This window comes from Protomyctophum parallelum, assembly GCF_964188405.1.
Source record: "Protomyctophum parallelum genome assembly, chromosome: 4".
Lineage (NCBI taxonomy): Eukaryota > Metazoa > Chordata > Actinopteri > Myctophiformes > Myctophidae > Protomyctophum > Protomyctophum parallelum.
In genome coordinates this window covers 34,018,330-34,045,176 of record NC_139700.1, presented here as the reverse complement: position 1 = coordinate 34,045,176, position 26,847 = coordinate 34,018,330, and the positions used below count along the sequence as shown (strand labels likewise).

At 42.1% G+C, this 26,847-nt stretch overlaps 3 protein-coding genes across 5 annotated transcripts; 2 read left to right on the top strand and 1 right to left on the bottom strand.

Moving 5' to 3' along the window:
- Positions 1–608: 608 nt before the first annotated feature.
- Positions 609–14,201, top strand: nedd1 (NEDD1 gamma-tubulin ring complex targeting factor). Of its 2 annotated transcripts, none has more exons than XM_083763803.1 (16): positions 609–675; positions 2,310–2,448; positions 2,900–2,994; positions 3,645–3,761; positions 3,933–4,073; positions 5,834–6,063; positions 7,524–7,728; positions 7,944–8,070; positions 8,388–8,507; positions 9,387–9,485; positions 9,677–9,754; positions 10,310–10,461; positions 11,355–11,508; positions 11,687–11,837; positions 12,034–12,100; positions 13,060–14,201. In XM_083763803.1, exons 2-16 carry the CDS (start codon positions 2,313–2,315, stop codon positions 13,162–13,164), a joined length of 1,977 nt encoding a protein of 658 aa, XP_083619929.1. In that variant the 5' UTR covers positions 609–675; positions 2,310–2,312; the 3' UTR covers positions 13,165–14,201. The 2 variants fall into 2 exon arrangements, with proteins under 2 accessions (XP_083619929.1, XP_083619928.1); XM_083763802.1 differs by having other exon boundaries at positions 11,684–11,837.
- A 1,773-nt stretch (positions 14,202–15,974) lies between these two features.
- Positions 15,975–17,837, bottom strand: LOC310857163 (ran GTPase-activating protein 1-like; the record flags this gene model as incomplete). Its single annotated transcript, XM_083762774.1, has 1 exon — positions 15,975–17,837. The coding sequence occupies one exon, from the start codon at positions 17,835–17,837 to the stop codon at positions 15,975–15,977; it is 1,863 nt and encodes a 620-aa protein (XP_083618900.1).
- A 1,369-nt stretch (positions 17,838–19,206) lies between these two features.
- Positions 19,207–22,336, top strand: lyrm5b (LYR motif containing 5b). Of its 2 annotated transcripts, none has more exons than XM_083763169.1 (3): positions 19,207–19,290; positions 19,750–19,825; positions 20,781–22,336. In XM_083763169.1, exons 2-3 carry the CDS (start codon positions 19,781–19,783, stop codon positions 20,988–20,990), a joined length of 255 nt encoding a protein of 84 aa, XP_083619295.1. In that variant the 5' UTR covers positions 19,207–19,290; positions 19,750–19,780; the 3' UTR covers positions 20,991–22,336. The 2 variants fall into 2 exon arrangements, with proteins under 2 accessions (XP_083619295.1, XP_083619296.1); XM_083763170.1 differs by having other exon boundaries at positions 19,211–19,290; positions 19,753–19,825.
- The last annotated feature ends 4,511 nt before the right edge of the window (positions 22,337–26,847 follow it).

The window sequence follows — 26,847 nt, the reverse complement described above, 5'->3', positions numbered from 1 at the left end:
AGGTCAATATAAAATCTAAGGGGATAAAACCAGAAAAAGCACTACCCGATGTTAAAAAAAAAGAAAGGGGAAAAAGGCTGAAATGTTTTTTTCACAGCACAGATATTGGCTACATTTGGCAACGCTGCCAAAATTAGCCTATTATTGATATTGCAGCTGTAGTTAAATATACAATTGTTGTAATGTGGAAAACGTAAGGGAGAGATGTAGTCGGCCCTAACTTCCCCATCTCTGGAACAATAGCGCCATCATGTGTTGGTTTTCAGAACTCGTACTTTGAATTCCAACGACCAGAAGGGATAGGCCCACAAGGGTAACAGCCAGGTATTCCCTACAAGAAGTCAGCCAAAGTCAGCATCGGTTTACTTTGGCAAAGGGCCCTCACTGATTTACCGATTTCAAATGGGACATCACATCCCTCAAACCCTCGCAAACTTCACATAAACGCGCGACATGGGACAGGCTGGACAGCATCCCTCAAATCAAGCCCCCACAGACTTCACATGAGCGCAGCTTCATCAATCTCGGATACGGAAACGTGCGTGTGTGCGCGCGAGCCGCGCAAAGTTGTGTGTTGTGTTCCTCGTTATTTCTGTCCCTCTGCTGTTGCCGTAGTGGCGGTTGTTGTGGACGAATTCGGTTCAGCAGTGTAAGACAGTTTAAACAATCGTTTTGGTAAGTATTATATTTAAGTGAAGTTACTTTATTTTAGACATTGTTTAGCCTTCATTTGTACTAGTTGGGTAACTTTAAAACTTAAAAAAAAAAAAGCCTCGTTAGTCACCTCGGCTAACTGATAGGGCACATTAGCTTGCTAACTTTGGCTAAGTTGAGCATCTGACAATCAAAACAAACCATGATGACATCCATAAAACTATGACATATTTGTCGGATTACTTCCATATTCAACCTATTTGTTTAGATCGAACATGCTTCGATTAAACAACCTTCAGAATTTTACTGTAGTTCTTTTCTAACAACTTAATATCGATGTTTTGTCGCAAAGTGTGGATCGAGAAAGATAAAGGTTGAACTTGATTAAATAATCCTTCATTATGACATACAAATTGAAACAAAATAAGTCAAATAATGTAAAAAATAGTCATAACTCAAATGCAACGTTACAGGACATGAGGCACGGGTATAAGTCATCCACAGCACAGCCCTCATTAGCCCTACAAGCAGAACCCAATGCTACTGAAGTTTCTGACATTTTTGACGACCCAGATAGCATGGGGTCCTGTTCCATCTCTACCCTGCCACCTGGTACGCGGACATAAATAAAACATAAACACCGTGAATACGACCTGTCTGCGCTCTTTTAGGACTTTTTTTCGTGTGAGGTCTTCTGAATGTGTGAAGTATAAGTACCTATACATACCGCTGCGAATATCTCCTGTGGCGCGGAAGCCGTTAAGTATTTTTAATCTTTGTTTGACCGATTTGGTCGCTTTGATTCTTCTTTTCCTTCCTTGTTTATTGACACCTCATTGTACCGCCTATCTGGCTAGCTAGTGGCGCTATAGCTATGACAGAGCAGATCAGAGGCAGGGACGTAGCCGGCACAAGCCAACCGCACATCGGGAGGCGGTACAATAAACGGTAAATAAACAAGAAGAATCCAAGCTTCCAAATCGGTCAAACATAGATTAAAAATACTTAACGGCTTCCGCGCCACAGCAGATATTCGCAGCGGTATGTATAGGTACTTATAGTTCACGAATTCAGAATAACTCAAACAAAAAGAGGCCGTCAAACGCCGCAGATACGATGTTAGCGAGCATATTTATGTCAGCGTTCCAAAATTCCCATACGAAAATACGTACAGGGACCCTACATAAAGTGACATCCAAATTTCAGAAAAGCTTTATGGAGGGTTCCGAGGGTTAACTTTGCTTTAGTGTACACCTGCACTTGAAGTTTTGAACTGCTACATTTTTATATTCTCAAAGAAGATGACATACAGGTACTCACAGACCTAAGTGTAGTAGTAAAAAGATAAATAAAGATTACTAAATGTATACACTGTTGAAAGACATTAGTTAAATCAGGCAGATTTAAATAGAGATATGAGTAACTTTTGTTTTTAAAAGGAGAGAACACAATTTGTGTTACAAATAGAATCCCATTTTCTAACACCATGAGTATATTCTGAAAGTAACAGTGTATATATAAATCGCTGCATTTTGATAATTCAGTACGATTCATGCAAATTTGGTATGTTTCATATCTATCTATCTATCTATCTATCTATCTATCTATCTATCTATCTATCTATCTATCTATCTATCTAATCAATGAACGATTAGAACATGGAGGAGGTGACCAGGCTGTTGTCTTCAGGAGACTGTGTTAAGGTGTGGGACTCTGGTTCTATGATGGTGGTGGACCAGTTTAACCATCACAGCCCCTCCCACCCTGTGACCCAGGTCTGCTGGAGCAACAATAGTATCCTACAGATGACTATATACACATACATTATTGAATTGCTTTGTAAATGTACGTTTTTTTTTTGTTTGTTATCAAATGTTTTTTATTTTAAGACAAAAATCACAATAAGACACGTTAACAACATGAATGACTTAAAGAAAACAAAACACATATAAAACAACACATAACAGCAAAAGCACGGAACACAAAAACAAACAATCCCACTCACCCCTCCCCCCCCGAGACCAAAGATGCCACAAAATGTCATTACTCCTACTACTGTGCAATGGAAACAAAAAATAAATAAATAATGATAATAATAATGATTAAACCATGGTAAATGTACGTTTTGTATGAATGGAACTGTGTGGGGTGAAGCCTCAGTTATATCGGTGTGCAAATAGAAGTATAAATCGAGCTTGAATGTCATATGTAGCCAGTAGAGTTTATCCCTGACCTCTGATCTCAGACCAGTATGTGGCGAGTGCCAGCAGTTCTGGAGACAAACTGGTCCTGTCCAGCATCAAGTCCACTGCTGTCCCTGTGGTAGTACTGGCTGAGGGGGTAAGTCAAAATGGTCACTGGAACGCTCACCCCCAAACACGCATGCCTCCATTATTTTTGAGGGGTGCTAGCCCCTCCTATGCCCAGCTTTGTGTGTGCGTACCCTGTAGTGATGATTTTATTGGCTCAGAGCTTAAAAAGTGAAAATAAAAAGTGAGGACTCAAAGTGATTGGCTGGAATATGATGTATGATTATAAGAGCGCTCACTTCACAGTTCACACAAGTGTGATTTCCTTTTCTTTTTTTTTTAAGACTGCTTGCCTCCTAGTTTTACTGAGGTTAAGGTTAGGAATAAGGTTAGGTTTAGGAATAAGGTTAGGTTTAGGCATAGTTTTACTGAGTTTGCGTTTAGGTATAAGGTTCGGTTTAGGCATACTTTTACTGAGGATTGATTGAAGTATTTAAAAGTTTGCAGAATTACAGTACATTTCAAGCACTCAATACAAAAACTGTTAACTGTGAGTGGACGGCCCAATAAAGCATTACACTTGTTTACAAGAGGGTCAATTCAATTCAAGGGTCAACTTGTTCAATTCATCAAAACATTTAGAGACGTACAAATATACACTTCATATGTCAGGTTATGTTTAGGAATTACTGTTATCTGTGGTCTGTGTAAATTGCTGGTTATGTGTGTGTGTTTGTTTAGAAAAAGCAGACTCGTGTGTGTCTGAGCAGTTCATCTCAGTATCTGCTCAGTGGAGGCCTGGACCACACTGTTAACATCTGGGACCTGAAGAATAGGAGACTGCACCGATGTCTGAAGGTTGGTCTATGTCACCAACACATGATGATCAGATGATGCAAACTTTTCTTCCTTCTGATCACTTCTCCCTTTGCTTTTTAAATTTAACTTTAAGGTAATCTAATCCATTTAGTGTGTGTGTGTGTGTGTGTGTGTGTGTGTGTGTGTGTGTGTGTGTGTGTGTGTGTGTAGGTGCACAATGAAGAGGTGACGTCTGTTAGCTTTAACAACAATGACACCTATATTGCATCTGGTTCAACCAGTGGAGACATCATTCTCCACAGTATGACCACCGACATGACCAGCAAGGCCTTCGGACACGGAAATACACAGGTTAGAGTCCCCACCGCACACAACATGCATAGCTGTTCAGCAGCACTACTAGTTGAATCAGCAGTAGCAGCACTACCACTAGGTTTAGATTGGTATTACAGTAACAGTAGTAGCAATTATATAGATTTTTCTAGTCATCTGACTGCTCAAATTAGCTTTACAATGTACTTCACATTCACCCATTCACACACACCGATGGCGGAGGTAACCATGCAAGGCGCCACCAACCAGTGGTGGAAAGTAATATATAATGTACATTTACTCAAGTATGTACTTTAATTATTATTCTTTTGGACACTGGATCATCTTGAACTGCGTGCAGTCCTATCTGTTGCTTTCAATCACATTTATCTCCAATTCCTTGTCCCAGGTGCCATGCATTTCTGGTCAAAACGAGGTTTTTCCACAGCAGATTGCCGACACTGTGATGGGTCGTGGTGACTATTATGTCAACATAACATCCGGTCGTGGCGTTTTGGCCCTTCAAAATAAGGGTTGAACGGGGGGAAATCCTGGCATTGAATAACAATTTTTGAGGGGCGCCAGCCCCTCCTTTAAACAGCTATAGTGTTTAATGTTTGTGTTGTGTAAACATATAAAATGCCATTGACAATGAATGGAGAATTTACGTCATATGTGTCTGAGCAAATCGTCTGGGAATGTCGGTGGGAACCCTTGGCCAATAAGCGACAGCCCATACATCCAAACATGAAAGTCCTATCTGATTGCATTAAACAATGTTGTGAGAGCCTCAGATCTCTCAAGGAATTGATCCCGTAGCTGGACCTGACTGACGCGCCATTCTGACGCCGTACTGTTTATTCGCTTTGTGTCAGCCCCAATAACGCCACACAGGCAGCTCTCCATGCTTTTAACGTATTTATTTCACCAATGAAAGAGTTGTGTACAGCATCAGATCTGCGTGATATTAGAAATAAACCATAATTAGACAGATTACAGACAATGGATACTTCAGACTGAAACAGACAAACATTTCGCTCCACACCATTTCAAAGTGCTGACGTACCTGTGGTCAAAGCTGTTTGCCCTTCCGGGTCAATCCTTCCCTCACCATGCACGTGAACTTGACGCTTATGTAACAACAGCGCCACCCCAAGGTTACATAATTATATGTGTTTGACATTACGCCTTTTATTGATTTTTGAAGGGACAGACAGTAGGCTGACAGGAAACGGGAGAGAGATGGGGGGATGACATGCAGTAAAGGCTGTGTCGGGTCCGGGAGTCGAACCCGCGGCACACTGCGACTGGATTACCAGTCCGGTGCCCAGACCGTTACGCTACGGCCTGGGCCATGTTAAACGACATTAAACTCACTTTGGAACTCTATTTGCCACTCACTTTGCCACTCAATATGCCACTCACTCATGTTAATACCATATTTTTATATTGAAGCAACGCTTTGTGAGTTTGTAGATTTACTTACTTACTTAAATAAGAAATCTGTGTACTTCCCAACACTGAGTAATAGTAGTATAGTAGATTTATCATTAACAGCAGTAGTATCATTAGTACATTAAAACCACTTGAACCCCAACATCCCTATTCTGGGGGGACCATTCGCCAAAAATAGCCGATCTACAAGTTCACATGTTGAGCTTGTTAATTGGTGAAGGGATTTGGTGTACTGTAGATGGAAAAACAGCAGCCCAAGTGCAGTTGTCTAACTAAGGTCTGTTGTACTAAGAATAGATGGCTTTAAGTGGTTAATTAACACCCCTTCCCCCTGTGGTTGGCAGCCTGTCCGTGACCTTCGTCTGTCCCAGCTGAAGCGCTCTCTGTTGGGCAGTGTGTCCGACAGTGGTACAGTGGTGCTCTGGGACTCCAACACGCAGAAGGAACTCCACTCCTTCCACAGCGCCCACAAAGCTCCAGCGTCAGGCCTGGCTTTCTCCCCCGTCAGTGACCTGCTGTTTGTCACCGTGGGACTGGACAAGAAGATCATCTGCTATGACACAGGCAGCAAGATGTAAGACCTCGCTGTCCCCACTAGCAAATTGATGTACTTTATTATCGGCAAGGGCACTTTCCCACCTTACTGCTAGAATGCAGCTCAGACCGATTTACACGTCTTTACCAGTTTTTATATACTGTATGTATGTGTGTATCTATGTGTGTGTGTATATATATATATATATATATATATATGCACTTGTTGACTATGTATAGATGCTAGTTGTGTTCTTTAGATACATGCTATATATATATTGCTATCCAGATGTTATTTATGACGTTTACTTGAAGATGGATGCTAGATATGTTGTTTAGACAGATGCTATTGCTAGGTTGTCCTAGACCTAGTTACTAGCATATACGTACACTCAACCATGTCCCTGGTTGACTAAGGTTCATGGGGGAGGGAGGTAGGGAGGGAGGGAAAGGACAAAGACAAACAAGCCTTCTGGCTTTCTTGTATTTTCATCCTTTTGAATTAATTTTCAATTAAGCAATCAATCAGTCAATCAAAGTGGCAAGTAGGGAGGCATTGTGTCCCCTTTTAGTCTTTGGTATAACCCGGCTGGGGATTGAACCCTGACCTCCCAATCTCAGCTGACACTCTAAAGCTAAATTCCAATACCAATACTTTCACACTCGCTCACTCTCCTCGTGTCCTAAACATACGTTTACATTGCCAAAGCAAAAGTGGTGGAATAATACAGTGTCACAGTCACACAGCTGGATCACTGGAACTCCAAACATAGCCGTACAGTCTACAGAATAGACAATTCATCATTTTGTGCATGTAACCAAGGCCAATGTGTATGTATTGGTAACATGTGCAAGGCAAGGCTATTTGCTATTTGGGGGGGGGGGGTGGTGTGTATCGGGTTTCAAGCTGTGCCACATGTGGAGGAGGCAGACTTATGTCACTGGAGAAGGAAAAAAACATGTACATGTGATGCGGAAATCCGCTGCAAGAAGACAAAATACCCCACCGAGCCTGCACCTGATGTACACTTGCTCTATGCGGTCTCGGAGAGCCCACTCGGCTCCTCCACTCGACTCCACTCTCCTCCTCGATGGAGCACTTTAACCATTTCCGGGTCACATGACCCCGAGTGACCGAGTGGGAGTGAGCGAGTGGCCGAGATTTTGGGTATTGGAATTTAGCTTAAGGTTCTGAGCACACTTTAGATTCCATGTGCGGACAGAAGAAGCTGTGTTTTGCGTCATTTCCGTTTTTTTATACAGCTGGTGGATGGCACATTGCCGCGTCGGTTAGATTCCCGGAAAAGCTTGCCCCAGTGGCATTCTGCCGTGTGGGTGGAGCTTCATTTCCATCCACCAGCTGTCTAAAAACCCGGAGATGACGCAAAACACAGCTTCCTTTTGCAGCGCATGGAAGTTCATGTGTGCCCAGGCTGTAACCACTCCAGGCAGGGCATCCGCTAAATGCCTTAATTGTGTGCATCCCTACGTGTTTTCCAGTGTGCTGCGGAGTCTCCGTGTGGACTGTCCAGTAACTGCAGTAGATTTCACTCCAGATGGGACAGGGGTGGTGGTTGGCACCACGCAGGGGAAAATCTACCACTACGACCTCAGGAACTCCAGCGCCCCCACCAGGACGACCGCTGCACACAGAACCTCCGTCACCGGTCTTCGCTACCAGACCACAAACACTAAAGCCAACAAGGTAGCAACACCACACACACACACACACACACACACACACGATGGGTACAATAAATCACATTTCTTTTTATTATGTGATATTTATTCACCACCCAAAAATTTGGTCCGCGACCCAGAATTACGTTCAGATCCTATGTTTTGGCAAACACTGCAATAAGGTACCAGCAATGCACATAACCTCTCAATGTCTCTCTCCTCTGTGCCCTCTGTTTTCAGTCCAATAAAGGAATGTCAAGTAAGGTTTCCAACATTAAAAGGGTTTCGATCAAGTCAGGCCCCACAGTCAGTGCTGTGACCACACCTGCTTCCCCCCTCAGCCCTACCCCCAGCCTGAGAGACACAGGTATGTATTGGCTTACAGAGACACTACATGGACATTCTTGCATAGTAGACTCCACATAGGCATGATAGACAATACTAAAAATATACCTTATACATATTATATAAGGTTTGTGTTTTGCTGAATGGTATCAGATATGACTGTATATTATCAGCTATAGAGGTGTTTACTGTTTATCGTGTGTATGTGTGAATATATATATATATATATATATATATATACTGTATATATATTTCATATGCATACATTACATACACTATGTATATATATAATATGCATACACTGTTTAAATACAAACAAAGGTGTGTTCTCTGGTATAGAGCTATTTAACAGAGAAGCGGAGGGCCAGCTGGAAGCAGCAGAGCACCTGTCTTCTCTGGACAGCAAGTTCAGCAGTGTCGGACGCAACAGTCTGGACATGTTCTCTCCTGCTAGAGACGGTTTGTGACTCCATTTCAGTGCTTAACACCTACAAAGGACCGTTGATATGCATCTAGGCTCATTCCTATGTTAATACATGCTGGTGTGACACAGGTTTTTTGATTTATTTTTATAAACCACAAATAAGCATCAATAATTGTGAAGGAAAAAAGGAATTCTGTTATCCATCCACATAAATGTTGCCTCAATCAGGCTAATGATAACAGATACCATTACTGTCAATAGCAATAATGTAGGCACACTTTGGTAGGCCTGTAGCCCTGTACTCAACATTGCACCATATAGCATTGAAGTCACCTGCAGTAGGCCTAAGCTAACAAAATAAATTGCCTTTGAAACAGATTTTATTCAAATATTAGATTTTTCGTTTTTAAATCGATTTGGATCCTTTTAACGATTAATCAGACCCATCCCTAGTAACATGTCAGACCTTTTCAATTCCGATTTACTACAATTGACTTTCAAAGTTAGCAAGAGGGGCCCGTTTTGCATGAAATGTCCCTAATCATGTCAGATTGCCGTGACACTAGGCCAAGGAAGAACTGTCACACACAATCCTTTCTAATGAGCCTCATTGTGGCGCTATAACAAATCCCAACACAACCGTAGGTGGGCAAATCGGCCTGACAGACTTTTCTAGTTTTGTGTGCTTTTTCTTTCTATTATGTAAAGCACTTTGAGTTGTCTCTGTATAAAATGTGCTATATAAATACTTTTTTTGTTTTATGCTATTAGGATAATTGTATGGATTGTATGATTATTCCTGTTTTATAATATAATGTACTGTATGTGTCTTATGAGTGCGCCGGGTTACTGGTTTCACTTGAATCTTGAAAATATTCATATATGGAAAAACTATCCATGCCTTGCTTCCATAGTAACGTCTATTCCTGAAGTGTTGCCAAGAGACACAAAAGGCCAACCACTCAGAGGACGGGCTAGTCTGACTCTGGATGTGTTTTCACCTGTTGGAGACGGTCAGTTCTCTTCTCAGCTATTGTCTACAGTTCCTCCTCTTAGCTTTCTTTCTTTAACTCTATCTCTACCAAAAATGTACATAAATAAACATTCGTTTAATGTATGTGTTTTACAGTTTCTGTTTTTAGTATTGAATCTTGAAATGTTGGAGGTAAGAAACAATCCATTGTGTACTGCCTTGTTTCCATAGTAATGGAGGGGTTGCCAAGAGACACAGAACCAATGAGAGGGCGGGCTAGTCTGGATGTGTTTTCACCTCTCAGAGATGGTCAGTTATCTGTCTACTGTTTTGTATTTGTTTTCTTCTTTATTTAAATCTCAAGTACATTTACAAACCAGCTCAGTGGCCTTGTGGTTAGAGTGTCCACCCTGAGACTGGGAGGTCGGGGTTCAATACCTGGCCGCGTCATACCAAAGACTTGACACTCGGCATCAAGGGTTGGATTGGGTCCCTGCGTCATACTAGCGTCATGTCCAGGGGGTGTACTTGTACATCAAGTTGCCTCATGCTACAGAAACAGGAGATGGGCTCCTGCCCTATGGGTCTCATGGCTCGGCAAGGCTACTTACTTACTTACATTTACAAAATATGCATCCAAATAATCACGAAGACCAAATAAACCCAAAGGCGCTTATTGAATGTCTCCTTTAACAAATGCATTGGAGTGATTATGCATTGCATTTATTACTGTTTAAGTACAAATAGACAATTTCTCTCCTCTAATGTCTGTTAACTTCTTACACTTCTAGTCTGTTCTGTAGTCGGAATCCTTTGTAAGGAAAGCCAAAAGGAGGAAATTGTAATTATTTTGTGTTTCCCCAGATACCTCCTACTCCTCTGCCACCACCCAACGCAGGACACCCCTGGGAACTCCCCTGGTAAACCCCTCTCGCGCCTTCAGCCCACTGTCCATTTTCCAGACGCCACCAATCAGAGAGGAGGAGCTCTTGTCTCCCACCAGCCCGCCCGAGAGGGTAAATGAGTGGATCACCTAATCTGACATCTGGAGAATGTTAATGAACAGAAAAGAGGCTGTAGTGTAGACTAAAGCAATAAGCTACTAGAGGTTGTGGTTTACCATAGATTTTACAATGGCTAAGAGGCGTAGTGAAGCACAATGTGGATCGGAGTGCCTCCGACCCCCTTAGCCATTTGTGACTACATTTGACTGAGGGGCTGCCATTGGATTTTTTGTCATATGTCATATGGAAGCAGGGAATTATAGCTTCAAATTGACACATTGGTTGTTCAGTTTGACCCACCAGTTTTATAGAGTAATTTCATATTTACATGTCAATTTCAGCACTGACACTTATTTCAGACATGCTCTAGTATGTGCAGAGTCTGCCTGTGCTATAAAATCATTTAGAAAAAAAAGAAGGAAAAAAAAGGCTTTTCTTCTCCTGGTGAAAAGCTGTATTTGATTTGCGCGATGGCAGTCTCTCAGTCAAATCTGGTCACATTTGTAAAATCAAGGCAAACGGCGACCTTATGTGGCTTAAGTTACACATATGGCACCATCAAAATCATAGACGCATCCCAATTAAAACAGTTCTTAATAACAATTCACTGCAAGAACAATTTCTAAAAGAAAATAGTTCTCGTCTTCACGGAACCACAAACCAGGAAAAGCATCATCTTCCAGTTTGCCTTCAGTGCCTCGTGTGTCGAACGCTTCTGCCTTGACGTCTGTCCGTTCCCTAGCAATTCTATACCATCCCTAGTTACACTTATTTTTTAATTAATAGATTAACTGACGTAATTTGGGTGCGTCGACCACATTGCAATGGCCACAGTTCAATTCCAACTCGAGACTAGTCTACTATTGTATCTAAATGATCAACTGTTATAATATCATAATTAACAGATCAGTGGGGCCAACTTGGAGGAAGATGAACAGACCACGCCCCTTCCACAGACCAATCACAGCAAGTCAGTCCCTAGTTTCTTCACCCCAGACCTCAGTTCAAGAACCAATGGCATTCAGACTTTCCATGGAGCCACACCCACTGCAGCAGCTGGTAAGTATAAACAACTATATACATACATTACAGCATGCTACATAGTACATACACACACAGAACATTTATGTATTCAGTGGTATAGGCATTATACCATAAATGTCATTGTCCACTTCTGTATTTCTCACAGTATTATTGTGTTGTTTTTTTTGTTAATGTGTGGGCGCGTGGTCAGCAGTAGCCTTCTCTCTGTCTGAAAAAATTGCGGAGGTGGTAGGAGGAGGAGGTGGTGGAGGAGGAGGCGCAGAGGGAGGAGGTGGAGCTCCTTTCTCCACCCTGCAGATTCATTTCATAAAGAACATGATACAGGACACTCTGGAGGACTTCAGGTACCTCTGACTACTGACCTCGACTAATGCTGTCCCCTACACCTCTAGTAATCCTGACCCCTGTGACCAACTGTCACTTGTTTATTATAAACGAAAATATTATCATATTGGACAATTTAATATATTGCCCACCAGTGAGGATCAATGAGCAGTCTTCACTTGTCGTCAGTTTTATTAAAGGACCATCTCTCCCCAGGGATGCAACTCACAGAGACGTTGTGAATCTGCAGGTTGAGATGGTTAAGCAGTTTTACATCCAACTGGTAAGACACAACGTTATGTGATTCATAGTAAACAGGACAGATTAATCTTTTTCTACCTTTTTTAGAGAAATATTTTGTCATACAATGCTCAGGCCGCTAGAACCCACCCATACACTGTCCGGCATCCACCCATAAGCCAATTTAAAGCTATAGTGTTAGTACTTATAATACTAATAATTAGGGATGCGCCAATACACCTTTTTCTTTTTTGTGATCTCGTGTTGTGTTTTAGCAGACTCCTCACTCAAATGTGCACTTGCAGTTCTGGCAACTTGAAAGCAAACATTTTATTTACCTGCCATAGAGAACCGAAGTCTGACGTCAATATCGGTAGAGGGCGCAAATCCACAGGTTCATGTACTTTTTATTTGCATTGTAATCCCCAAAGGGGGATTTTAGATCGCCTCATATAAGAACTGTGTTTGAAAAATAAACATGTCATCCCGGCCACTTCACTCATGGATATGAAGAATCAACTGACTGAGAGAAAACGCTAATGTTACTGCTACTGAATTAGTTACATTTTCGCTAGAAGCAGACTGTATCATATATGAGTGACTGACTGTTGCAAACGATACAGAGACACCTCCCTGACAATAACGCAGAGACAGCTTGTTTATTTTTGGACCACAACGCTTATAGTAGACGATATTAAGATCACCCCATGTTATTCTCCATAGAGAAATTACTTCCGCGAACCAGGGGAATCGAAGGGATGAGCGAGTTATTTCAGGACTTCGGTGCTCTATAGTGTCAACCCTTTACTGCGTCGGATCGGTGGTTACACTGCCATATTCACAGATATAACCCAATATGACAAATAAGGGCCAATACCGATACTTTTCCGATACTGTATCAGGACATCTCTACTAATAATAGCAGTTAGTAGTTGCAGTATTAGTAGTGGTTATACTGGGTCTATTACTGTTCCTTAAGTAAAGTCAAGTATTTTCTTTCAGAATGAGATCCATGGTTTGATTGAGCGTTACTCCGTCAACGAAACGCTGGTGGAGGAGATAGAGAGACTCAAAGAGGAGAACAAAAAACTCCGGACCAACTACTGATGACCTCACAAACCCAGGGTCAAATGGGTTTGACCCACAGACTTACCTGGGACAGCAGTGACTGTTGGTTACTGTACTTCCTGGACGCTGAACTTAAAAGGAAAACATTTTAGAAACCATCGGCTCTCATCCCAGCTGCTGCCAACGTATCTCATCAACGGTCTTGTGCCACAAGTGTCCTTGAGCAAGAATGACTGAATGATGTGTTGTTGAGGCTCCAGTGTATGTTTGGAATTCCAGGTGTTTGAAACACCAGCGATAGACTGTACATTAAGCCACAGTACAGATGGACAGCTTTATTTACAAATGGCACTGTCTGTCCTATTATAGACAACACTATATCCCGCAGAGCCAAACGACACTGTACGACAGAGACAAACTGCACTAGCTGTCTATCATACCGAGACAAACAACACTTTGTTCTACAAACGGCACCTCAGAGCAAACAGCACTGTCATACAGAGCAAACTAGGACTGTCTGCCCTGAGAGATTACATGCACAAATTGCAGTGAATACTATTTGTGGGTACAGAAATGGATAATGTATCAGTTAGGACCATTAATGGATGTAAGTTCTAGATTCAATCTAAACCCTGGCCTATAGACATTAGCTCTGGCCTTTAAAATCCATGAAGTTACTGAGGTCAACTTCTAAAAATGCCAAATCAGTCATTCTCAAACTTTTTTCGTAATTAAAGATTAATCAAGATTTTAAAAAATATATATAAACATTTTTGTATAGTCAACGCTAAAATCTAATATGACACAGATCCTTCCCCAGTTTTAATGGGTTAAAAACAAACGATAAGTAATTAGTGTGTTTCTGCAGGACAGTGTGCTCAATAGTGTGTGTTAGTAGTGTCATAGTTCAACAGAACCACCAATCAATCGTTGAACCTAACTTACTGGCATGGTTTGTTTTGGCCCAGTTAAACGAGCAGTGCCGATCTCCTGTCTAATCGCTTTTTCTTATGTTTCATATCACTGCTTTTGTGGTCATATTTTTATGAACTGTTAATAAATAAAATGTCTATGTATTGACCTTAGTGGTATCTCGGTAACATGGATGTAAATCATATTTTAATGTAGCTGTTACAAACAAGTCCCTGAAAAGAAATGCTACAAGTTGGAATGCAGCAAACAAAACTAACTTATGTCTAAGAAACAAATGCATCATCGTACTGACTATTAAAAATCCCTCTGTTTATCCCCCTAAAAGCCCTGCAGCATAGACGGGGAACCAGCTGAAAGGACAGCCCAAAGTTTGTTGGAGGAAAAGTACTAAATGGCCAAAAATCACACCTGTGTGAAGTGAGGGGCACTAATGTTGGGTCAAATGTCCACCAAATATGACGTAAATCTTGTCCCCACGTCTCATATTTGCCATTGACAATGAAAGGAGAAATTAGGTCAAATGTCCGCCAAATATGACATAAGTTTGTACGATGACAAGATCGAGCGCCCCTCACTTCCATAGACTGATAGGCAGCCTGTGTGGCAGCCAATCAGGACTAGGTCCCGACTAGGAGCCAAAGTCGACATTAAATTTGACTAATTCATATGTCAGGTTTCACCTGACAAAAACAACACTTTGTGTGAAGTCAGGGCCACCTTTATCATGATGATGTATGGTCATCAAGATTGTCATATAGATTTTTAGGCCCACAGTGGTCTAAGTGTGTTGCCAACACATGTCTATGACATCAGTAATCTATGATGTATGCAGAGATGCAAATTCCATTTTGAGGTCAATTTGCCAAAATGGGTCACCTCAGATTCGCACGTTCGCACGTCGATGCTGAAATCTTGCACAGATATGGAGTCATCAGCGGGTAAGCCACCCACACCTTGTAGGAAAGGGTGGATGCATGCGGATCAGCTCGGTGTGGTGTGTATGTAGCCCGGGCAAGCTAAGGGCGGTTCAATACAAGTGCCATTGACCAAAAAAAAATCACACCCATGTGAAGTGAGCGGTGCCTTTATCATGATGTGTAGACCCACATGATCTCAAACTAGAAAAAGTGCCCGTCGGGGCACAGATCTCCACCAGGCCAGGTCAGGTTATGGCCTCCTGGTGGCGCTATAATAGGCAGGCCAATGTGAAAAGCGTGCCATTTGTTCTTACACCATTGATGGCAATTGGATGATTCGAGGCATTTAGTTCCAAAAATGTGTTTTGCAAAAATCCACCTATTGGTGGTGCTAAAACAGGCGAAAAATGTGAAAAGGGTGGGATATATTCCTCAGCCTAGTAGGAAAGTCTGAAAGATTTCACGTAAATTGCACACTGCGTTCATGATTTGAGGCTTTTTGTTTCTAAAGGGACAATCCTGCAAACTTTAAAAGCAGATGTTGGCCAATTAGGATGGAATATGAAATATCGGACAGATCCATCTTGAACACGACTATAGATAGTGTGTAACGATTTGCAGGATTTGCAGAATCTGGAGGGGTAATAGTGTTTTGCAAAAGTCGGCCACCTGGTGGCTTGGGGCAGAGGTTCATCATTGGCATCCAGGGAGTGTGTGTGCATAATGTGGCATCGACCAGGTTAAGGGTGCCGGAGATTAGCTGTTCACAGACGGACGGACACACGGACGGAGTGCAAAACATACTCTCTCCCAATGCCTTCGGCCTGGTGGAAACAATGACGGTAACCAGAGTAACCATGCTGCTACCGACTAATAGACACCCAAAAATACAAAGTCACATGTTGGAGCCATTGGCACCCCTCAAAAAGGACTGACCTACATGGCTGGCCTCTTACAGAGCCACACCGTAAACGTGTGTCATGAGAGTACATCCACTTCTTATGTCCCCTGTCCCTTGTCCAAGTGCAAAGTTTCCATTGCCTTGTTGGTAGTGTCCATCGGTACAGTGCACTGTGTGTTGGGGGGTTTAGTACTGGCAGTGGTTGAGACGGTTGGTGAGATGGCCAGACTCACCATTCTGGAAAGCACTTTTTCTCCAGGGGTCCACAGATTATGTGTGGCGCCACCACCTGACTTAAGAACCTTGTCATTCTTGCAGAGGAAGATCTGCAGCAGTGAGGCATGGTCTTGGGGGAAGTATTCCTGTTGGACAGCATGTTCCAGACACCGTAGATGACTTGGAACAACATGCAACTTCCTTCCTTTTCCCTCACCCTTGAGGAGTCCCATCAGGACCAGTAAGCTGGAGAGGAAGCAGTAGGACTGGAGGGTTGAACCAGTAAAGAGCCTCTTAAACACAGCATTGATGGTTTCTAGAACCACTCTCTTGGTCTCTGGCTGCTCACTGTAGACCGAGGAGATCTTTAGAAGGATATCTGCAGCCTTATCTGGGTCTGACACATCGACCTGTTGTATTAGAAGTGTCCTCTCCTCTCCCAGCTGAAGAAGTTTGTCGCTAGAGGGGCTATTCAGGAAAGACTCCACCTCTACTGAACTCTGAGGTTTTGTCAAAAAGCTTTCCCCATTTGACACACCATCCTCCTTCTCATTTTCATCCCCTTCTTTCTCTACATTTTCCTCCACTCTGTTATCGTCGTCCTCTTCATTCTCGTCGTCCTCCTCATGCTCGTCCTCTTCTTCATCATCGTCAGGCTCTCCTTCGTCATCACTGAGAGAGGCCAGCATGTCTCCTTTGTCCATACTTTCCATGAATTCTTTCAGTGCCTCAGAGCCTTCCTCTCCCAGACAGTTGCCATTCAGATCCACCTTCTCCATATGAGGTTTGTCTGTGACAGCCTGTGCCACGACTAGAGCTGCAGCATCAGTGATCTGCCCAAAGGCCAGGTTAAGTTCCTTGAGATTAGGCAGTCCCTCTCTTAGGACAGCTGAGATGGCAATGGCTCCCTCAGAGCGGACCAGACAGTCACCAAAGTTAATCACCTGGACATTCTTCAAATGCCTCAGAGCCTGAGCCATGGCCAGTGCTCCTCTCTTGCTGAAGGTGTTGTCATTGAGGTTTAGGATGCTGAGCTCCGGGTTGAGCTGTATGGCTGAGGCCAAGGCTGTGATACCTAGGTGGTTAATGCTATTTTGGGGCAGGTGGATCTCCTTCAGGCTGCCTATCAACTGGAAGGCCGTCGCCAGGGCTGTGACACCCTCGTTCTTCAGAAGGTTCCTCCCGGCCATGAAAACCCTCAGTTTGAGTGGTTCTCCCTGAGCTGAGGACTGCTTATGGCACTCGGTCAGTGCTGCTGCCAGGATCTTGCCTCCTTCGATGCCCATGCCACAGTTGTTGAGTCTTAGCTTCCTCAGTGAGTGGCAGGTGGGGCTCTTCAGCAGGTTTTCGATGCCCTTTACCCCATCCGGACCAAAGGCGTTGTCGGACAGGTCCAGCTCTGTCAGTCTGGCCCCTGCACTCATCAGTGCACCTCCCAACGATCTCAAGGCTGTGGGGATCTCGGCACGTAGTCGTCCAGTAAATATATCACTCCAGTGGCATCTCTGAAGTTGGTCTTTGTGCTTGAGGGCCTTGGCAATGGCCTGTGCTGCTTCCACGCCAATTGTGTTCCCCTCCAAGCACAATGCCCGGAGACCCTGGTACTGCTCAATCTTGTGTACCAACTCCTTCACTGTCTCTGCGTTGTCCAATTTGAGCCCCAGACCTTTGTAGCTCAATTCTTCATCCCTGACATGGGTCTTGGACAAAACATCGGCCAGCTGGGAAACATCATCCAAAGCCATTGCGTTGCAGAGCATGAAAATGAGAGTTGTTGATCGTGAACACAGTATTCTGCTCAGCACACCTTTGGCCAGGAGTATGTATGACTCCCATGTGGATTTTGGATTTCATGTGGCCAGTATGTGATGTCAGCCACCTATGATGTATGTATCTGTGGTGTATAACTCCATATTGGGCAAAGTTTCAGTATGATCCCACTGTCATTGACTTCCATTATAAAATATAAGTTCAAATTATTTAAAAGAAATTTACCACATTTTTGCATGCATTGGGATTCATTTCCTGGGCCACTCGTCGTACTGAAAGGGGGTGTGACTGCGACGCTCTATAGTTCCAAACATTGCTCCTATGGCATGAGCACTTCCGCATTCCATTGTTACAATGGGAGTCAACGCTAGTGTCGCCACTCTCTTACTATACAAGTAAGACGCGCAAACGCGGGAAGCGAACGCAGCTCGTAAATTGCAATAACAACAATTAGAATAAATTACGTACTTTTTTTTTCTTTTTAGTTAGTCATTTTTTAAAGTTTTCTACTGTGTGTGTGTGTGTGTGTGTGTGTGTGTGCTACAGCTGCTACAGGTGGTGTCACAGCGGGACAGACAGACAGACACAGACATGATCTGCAGGGTCTCATAGTTAGTGCTCGGTGCGTTCGCAATCACTGCGTTCGCAATTACTCTGTCTAACCCTAGCCAAAAACGAAACCTATGGTTTTTTGACCCCAGGGGTTCACTGGGGACAGGGAGGAACTCCTTATATGGTCAGCACACTTATTAAAGATTATATATATATATATATATATATAGAGAGATTATATATAATAAAAAATAAAGAAATTGAATTAAGTGAAATCACTGAATATTTAAATTACATTTTAAAAGTCATGTTGCAACAAATTGTTATAGTACTTTTTATTATTTTGTTCCCTTGGCTTAATGTAACTAACCAAACACTATAGAGGGAATATAAAAATTATACAATAATGTGTGTGGGTGGAGGGGGGGCAAAGACACATCTAGCCTTACTTAATAATAATAATAATAACTTTATTTATATAGCCCCTTTCTAGACATGAGCCACAAAGTGCTGCACAGCATGGACAGGATAATGAAAACTAAAATTCACAAGAAAAATAGGGAAAATAAGATGATCTATCATAATAATCATAATAAACAAGAAATAACCATAACAACATAAGGAAAAAGACAGGAAAAAATAAAATATATATGTAGGCTACTCCTGGGCTACTCCAGCTCTGGGCTACTCTAAGGAGAAACCATGACGAAGCTTAGTTAGTGACATGACATCACTGACGTATCCTTGGTATTTTTGTCTAGGACTCTAGTAGTTGATCTTTCCACAGTAAACCGGAAGTTGTGACACCTAAAAAGTAAACAATAACCTTGAAGCTGAAGCTCGCTGTTTTCGTGATGCGTCTCAACTCTCAACCAAGTAATTATAAACGATATTTTGTGCTTAAAATGTACTGTAAATTCTACAAACTGTTAATAAATATTTCAATCAATCAATCAATCATATCTGTGAGAGAATAATGTCGAATTGAGCCTGTTTTTGACTCCATTCAGAGGTCATTTAACTTTACCAACTGTTAACTTTCAGCTATAGATTTGTTACTGAATCAAAGTCTTAATTTAATTAGACCACAACGCACAACCCCTTCTGTTATTTGCGATTAATTCTATATATTTTTTACTGATGAAAGGGTTTACTGTAGTTGTTGTTGCTGTATATAGCTCTGTTCCATACCCTTCCTGCTTTCGATTCTGCGAATTTGCAGGGCAGTAATTCGCAGAATCGAAAGCAGGAAGGGTATGGAACAGAGCTACTGTATATCGTGCCTAGGCTGACAGCTGATATGCTAATATTATTTATGACATTGTTTCGTTCCAGTAGAGTAGACGGACGGACCTCCTCTGTAAGCATGTCCAACCCGCTCAGAGGTGAAGTTGTCAAACTCTATAAAACTGTAAGTTTGTGTCGGATTAAACTCATAGGCTACTATATAGAAGACCATATGGGCATACAGCCAGAACACACAAATACAATTGTATTTGACGACATTTGCTTTTTAAAAATGGACGTGTGAATGGCCACCATTATGTTGGACTGTATTTTGTTTGTATAAAAAAAAATTGTTTAAACTTTTATATTAGCCAGCTCCCCTATACAGTATGTAGGCATAGGCATATAGTACACGAGCTATAATGATTTTCTCAATTCTGTTTTTAACATGAAGCCATTTCTTCCTGGAGCTGAATTAGTCCGGCAGCAGGCTTCTTTTGTTTAAAGCGGTTAATTTGGTATATAGTCTTTTTGGCCTAAAATATTGTCTATATACATTCATGAATCAACTTGCTTACCGGCTGTCACTATTGGGCAATTGTTTTTACAGGGGTTTCTTGTGACCCTACCATTAACATCCTATGGCAGGCAAAAATGTCAAACTTCCTTATGTCAAACTAGGAGGTTTTCATGATTCTAAATCTATTCCAAGCATTCGTTTTGCACAAAAAACACTCCTTGGGCTAAAAGCAGCCATAGCCACTTGCCAAATGTGCCCAAAATGTGCTGACCTCATCAAGTTCTTCGCCCAAGGAGTGCATTTTGTGCAAAACTCAGGCTTGGAATGGATTCAGAATCATGAAAAAAATGACAAAAAAAGTTTGTCATTTTTGCCTGCCATAGGATGTTAATGGTAGGGTCACAAGAAACCCCTATAACCCCAATAGTGACAGCCGGTCAGCAAGTGGATTCATGAATGTATGTAATGTATATAGACAATATTTTAGGACAATAAAAAAAGACTATACCAAATTTCCCACCCCATAACCCCGGCCGACTACTAGCCTCAGGCCCAGCCTTACTTGTGTGTGTGTGTGTGTGTGTGTGTGTGTGTGTGTGTGTGTGTGTGTGTGTGGTAGCTGTTATTCCTGGGCAGGGAGTACCCTAAAGGAGGAGATTACTTCAGAGAGCGCCTGAGAGCAGCGTTTCTCAAAAACAAAGATGAGAGGAGCCCAGAACAGATCAGGCAGATGATCGCCCGCGGAGAGTTTGTCGTCAAAGAGATCGAGGCTCTGTACTACCTGAGGAAATACAGAGCCATGAAACAACGCTACTATGAGGAGCAGTGACAGTTCTGTTTTCAATCCTAATAGAGCAATATTTCCAGATCCTGTTTTAATGTAAATTGTGATGTATCCAGGGCAGGGGTCATCACTATGCTGGCTTGTGATGGACATGGTTCTCAAATTAATTTTTTGGCACAGACATACAAATGAGCGGACAATAATATTACCCGAAACACAAAGCTAGCCCTACTGTAGCACAGTCAGTGGTCATTGGACCTTCAGGGTTCCGAAGGTGGTCTGTAACTCGGAGTGTACAAATGGAACCAAATGGACCTGTTCCATTGGTACACTCAGAGTTATGGGGGTCCTTGAAAAGTCTAAAAAGTCATAGTAAAGCAGACAGTGTCATACATATTCTGAAGAAAACCTAGAGACTGACATTCAGCAATTGGGTCTTATGATCAAAATAAGAACATTATTTTTAAAAGGACAAGTCTTTGCCACGGACGGACACATTTGTCTGTGTATGGACATATTAATGAACACTTGATGTCTCGCATGATACATACATACACACTGAATACAAACAGAAAATGAGAAGATGTGGAGGAGTGTTCATATTGAAGAGGGGAGACATCACTGGCTTTAACAAACAAATGTTTGGTGCACACCTGCACATCCTATAGCAACCAACACTGTGAATGAGGCTGGACACCCACCCCTGCTATGACTCAAGCCATCAGATAAACAACTGGACTTCACTGTAAATGATAATAAATGTCTCTTGGCAAGACGGTGAGTCTCTCAGCTTTCCTGTTTGTCTCCTACACCAGTGGTTCCCAAACTTTTTCTTGTCAAGGACCCCCAAAATGATACTCATTAGCCCACGGATTCACTAGGAACCCCGGTTTGACCTGAATTAAGCTACGTTCCCCTATTGCCATTTCTATCTCTGGGACCCTAATACATATTGTAAAATCTAAGTTAATTTAACTCTGAGAGTGTACAAATGGAACCAAATGCACCCGTTGGGGTCCATTTGGTTCCAAACTATCATTTAGCTGGGGACCCCCTGTAACTCCCTCAAGGACCCCTGGGGGTCCCCGGACCCCACTTTGGGAACCACTGTCCTATACTGTCTCTATTTAATTCCTACTGTCGGACTCTCCCTCAGATTTCTAAATTGTGTCAATGATGAACAAATATTAAGTATAGTGGATTATCTGTGTTAAGTTAAAGCAATATAATTCTACTTTTAATACTGTTTAATATAGTAATTATAATGTACACTATTTTCTATGCTGCTATCCCCAGACTTCAGGTTGTGTTAAGATATGGGAGATCTTTTATTTATTTTTATCGCAAAATTTGTATCTTTATTTTAAATCTATTAAAATCAAATAATTGTATTTTTGGGGGGTCTGGTGGTGAATTAATCCTTCAAACAGCAGAGCTGACATTCAGTAGATTTGGACATAGCTCTGGAAGAATACTCACCCCGGTGCGTGCCTGTTTTTCCTCCCAGAATTTAACCCCAGTGAGTGGGATAACTTTGTAATATGCTATTGGCTGTATTCTTTTTGGAAAAATATAAAAAGATACTCCTGTGGAAAGGCTATATTATTTTACTTATATTGACCCTATAAATATTTTAGTATTATTTAGTATATGTAAGGTTTTTCCCACTCAAATGGTCAGATAATCCCCACATGTGTGAAATCGAAAAAAGGGCTTCGTTACGCCCTCCATATTCATATGGTCAATGCCTGTGTGAAAAGTGGGAGTGATTAATGCCTGTGTGAAAAGTGGGAGTGATTGGTGCAGGCAGTAAGGAGCTACGGCAGTGTTTCTGACACACACTCAGACATTGTTAGAATTATAGTATGATGATGATGATGATGATACTGCTGTCTAGAGCTGTCCCCGACTAAGGATTAAGTCGAGTCGAAAGTATAGTCGAAATTAATATGAATAAATTTGCTGTTAGTCGACTAATAGTCGACTGAGCACCCCCACCCCGACTGAGAGGCTTGTCATTAGCCAGATTGAGCATAGCAGGTGAGATTGAGATTCTGGAGTCAGGCCAGCGCACTGTGCGATTCAAGTCACAGGCAGTGGCACATTGCCACACAGGCAGACACACTCCACATGCACATTGCAGATTGATAAAAAAAAAATCACACCAGTGTGAACCAAGTGGTGCAACTCCCGTGCGTCCAGCAGGTGGCAGCCATGTCACATACTTCTCTCGTTCCATGCTCACACAGACAGACACACACACACACAAACAAACACGTGCAAGGCATTGTAAGCTGGACGTAGAAGTGGTTTGCACCACTTAAAAACAGTCAGAAAGCATGTTCAAATGTGTTTATGCCCCCGACAGACCTAGTGGAATAATACAATACCTCTCAGTCGATGTTCACCATCGACTGAGCTGTGCTTGTGTTGTGATTTGCAAACAGCGTCCGCCCTTGATTATGGATTTACAACGTGATTGAAGACATCAAAGGGTCCTAATTGTATTTTTTGCCAAATGGATGTTCATTGGTTGTGCCCCATGTTATCTGCTGCCATGCTATGGGGTGCTATCTTGCTTAATTTGGAATATTGTGGTGGCGAGTTTGTATGCCAGAGCTGACGAGAACTTCTGGGAACTCAGATTATGTAGCAATCTACTAACTGAACCTGATTTGGGTTTTTTGAACGATGTCAGGTGGTCAACGGGACCTCCATGACATTGTGACCCCTTTAAATCTCAAAAACACCTGACTTCATATTTTGGGGAAATTTAGGGGAAAAATAAGTAGGATATTAATTAATACATTTTTAAAAAATGCGCTCGCAGAGGGGCAGAGTGTGCCCACCCATATGGTACACTACCATTCATTCCTGTATACAGGTATGACACTGACTCAAACGGTTTTAATTCTTTCTATTGCACAGTGACTCTACTCTAGTCTCTGACACATTGCCTGACAGGACGACTACGCTGACCTTCTGCTTTATGTTCAATTCAGATTAGGGATTAAGAGATTTAACTGAGGCATGGAGTACAAATTCCATAATCTAATCCAGACTACAGACAAAAGTAATTTGAGACTCAAATTAATACATTTTATTCCTGGTTAAACTATATTATTATTATATAGTTTAGTTTTTAAAGAGAGTAGTCAGTTTCCCTTATTAACCTGTAGACAGATAATAGCCAGTCCACTTAGCCTTTTGTTCGGTATTAAGTGGTGAGGGAGACTGTAGGAGTAGCCTCGGGTTAGACTGACAGTAGGAACTAAGCGAGGTAGACTGTATGAGAAACACGGTAGTGGCAGGGAAGCTGAGAGGGGGACAGCGTAGGAGAGAGGGATTCTGTCTCCCTCTCATCAGTAGTCTAATACTACTGAGAGGGAGACATGAGAAAATGCTTTGATGGGATTTGATCTATGCTGCGTTCACACTGGGCAGATACAAAAGATACAAAGTTACACAGCATATTTGTTGCTGAAGTTGAAACCAGCTCAACATTTTTTGTAGCTTTGTATCTGCCAGTGTGGATGCAGCATAACACTATCAGGTAGACTTGTTTTTTCAAAAATAACTTAGACTTGAACTGTGGGGCGTGCGGCGTTGACTCAGGGGTAGAGTGGCTGGATGGTAACTGCAAGGTGTCCTGTCCTTGAGCAAGACACTGTGACTGAACCCTTAATTGTCTCCACCAGGCCGAAGGCATGTGGGGAGAGTATGTTTTGCACTCCGTCCGTCCGTGTGTCCGTTCGTCCGTGTGTGTGTCCGTGTGTCCGTGAACAGCTAATCTCGGCCACCGTTAACCCGGTCGATGCCATATTTTGCACACACACTCCCTGGATGCCAACGATGAACCTCTGCCCCAAACTTTCCAGAACGGCCTGTTATAGCGCCACCAGGAGGCCGCTTTGTGCAAAACAAGTTTTTGCACAGTACACCTACAGATTTTGTCCAAACATCATGCAAATTGGTACACAGTCTCTCTAGAGCCATTCAACGAAACGGGTCTTTCAGATTTATCAGACTCCATCCTGATTGGTTAAGATTGGCTTCCAAAGTTCACAGGAGTGCTCAGTTTCAAACAAAATGCTGCAAATCATGAACACACGTGTGATTTCCGTGAAATTGTGCACCCACATTCCCACTAGGCCGAAGACGAAATGCCACATGAACAATTTCAACTCAGCCTCAAGGTGGCGCTATAACTGGCCAAAAAGTGTTTTTACCTCTAACTGCACGGATCTGTGGATAACCTGGTGGAGACCTGTGCCCAGAAGGGCACTTTTTCTAGTTGCTCCTGATGTGCTGGTTGGTGCCTTGCATGGTTTCCGCCACCATTGACATCGGTGTATGAATGTGTGTGTGGTAATGGGTGAATGTAAGCGCCTTGGATAAAGGTGCTATATAAATGCACCATTTAACTGAATTTCAGTCACTGGCCCATGGTTGTGAAACGCTGTGAAAGGAGCCCACCAAAATTGCTGATTTAACCTTAGCTTTTATGAAATGTCTGCAGGTGTTCTGGAAGATTGAACATGCATTCTTTTGCTAGTTTGAAAACTTAAAAATGTTTAAATACTCTTAAGCAAGAGAATAAGTAAATAAACTTACAGAAATAGCTGTACTTTCATTAGGAAACAAGCTCTTTAATAGAACACAAGTCATTCATCAGACATGAACAAACTATTTTCTATAGACAGACAAGAAATGTGAAAATCTTTGGGTTCATTTCTTCCCATACAGAAGCTGTTATGAAAAATGAAAAATAAAATAAACACAGCTGTCTGTCATCAGTCTGACACACAGGATGGCACATCAAACCCCTCCCCCCAAAAAGGCAGAAATAGACCTCGAACCATCTGCTTTTAAAAGTACTGAAGGACCACATGCTGTCCTACAGAGACAACACCAACCGTCTGTTCTCGAGAGCAGCTACTGTTGATGTATGGTTTCAATTAGGCATATATTATATAATATATGCCTATGTACTAATTACACAATGTGCCAGGTTAGTCCATTCAGTAAAGCCTAACTTGTACCCCGTCGCTGGTCTGACCTTGTGTTAAGCGACAGTCTTTAAGGTGCCGGTTTCTCTCTTTAGGACAGACAGTTGGTGCCGTGTCTCTGTACGATGTGAGCTTAAAACTGTGCTGACGGGCATCGTCCTTCATGATCAAAACGGACATCATCATGGGAACATAATTATAGCCAGATTTCATTTTGTCAAAACATTCATGTTTTTGAGAGCATTAGGTACTAGAAATAAGAATTATAGTTAGTTTTGTCTTGATTACTGATTAAACCAATAGAAGGCTAAAGGATTTGGGAGTAAAAATGACAGACAACTTTGTTGTAACAAAGTGAGATCTGGCATTAAGTCACAGGCACATGTTAAAACAGCAAATGTTTATTTTTATAAACGAATTTAAACTCACACCTAGCTTTGCAGACGAGTATTCACAATATACCTTTATAAAGCATACCCTTTTAAATAAACTTTAGTTTTCTCTCAAAATATTCTGAAATAAAATTTCCTATTAAAAGTATGATCATGTTATCCAGCAAGTTGCTCTCTGTGTGTATTTGGTCTGTGTTGACAGTCACCTTTATCAGTACAACTGCTGCTGCGCTTAGCGTGATAAATAAATAATCTGTGAAATGTCACAGGTTAGAAACACACATAGGGTACATGGAAGACAATGAGGCTGGCTGTGTTCTTAAAGATAGTGTGAAGTGTTTTGTTAAGGCTCTATACAAATCACTGCTACAGAGTGTTAACCCATCTGCTGCCACCTGCTGTAACGGAGTCTCCCCGTCCCTTTAGTAAACACAAAATGAATTTTCAGTTCATGATACCATGTTTATCCAATCAGTAGAGAATGCCTACAGTACAGGGTTC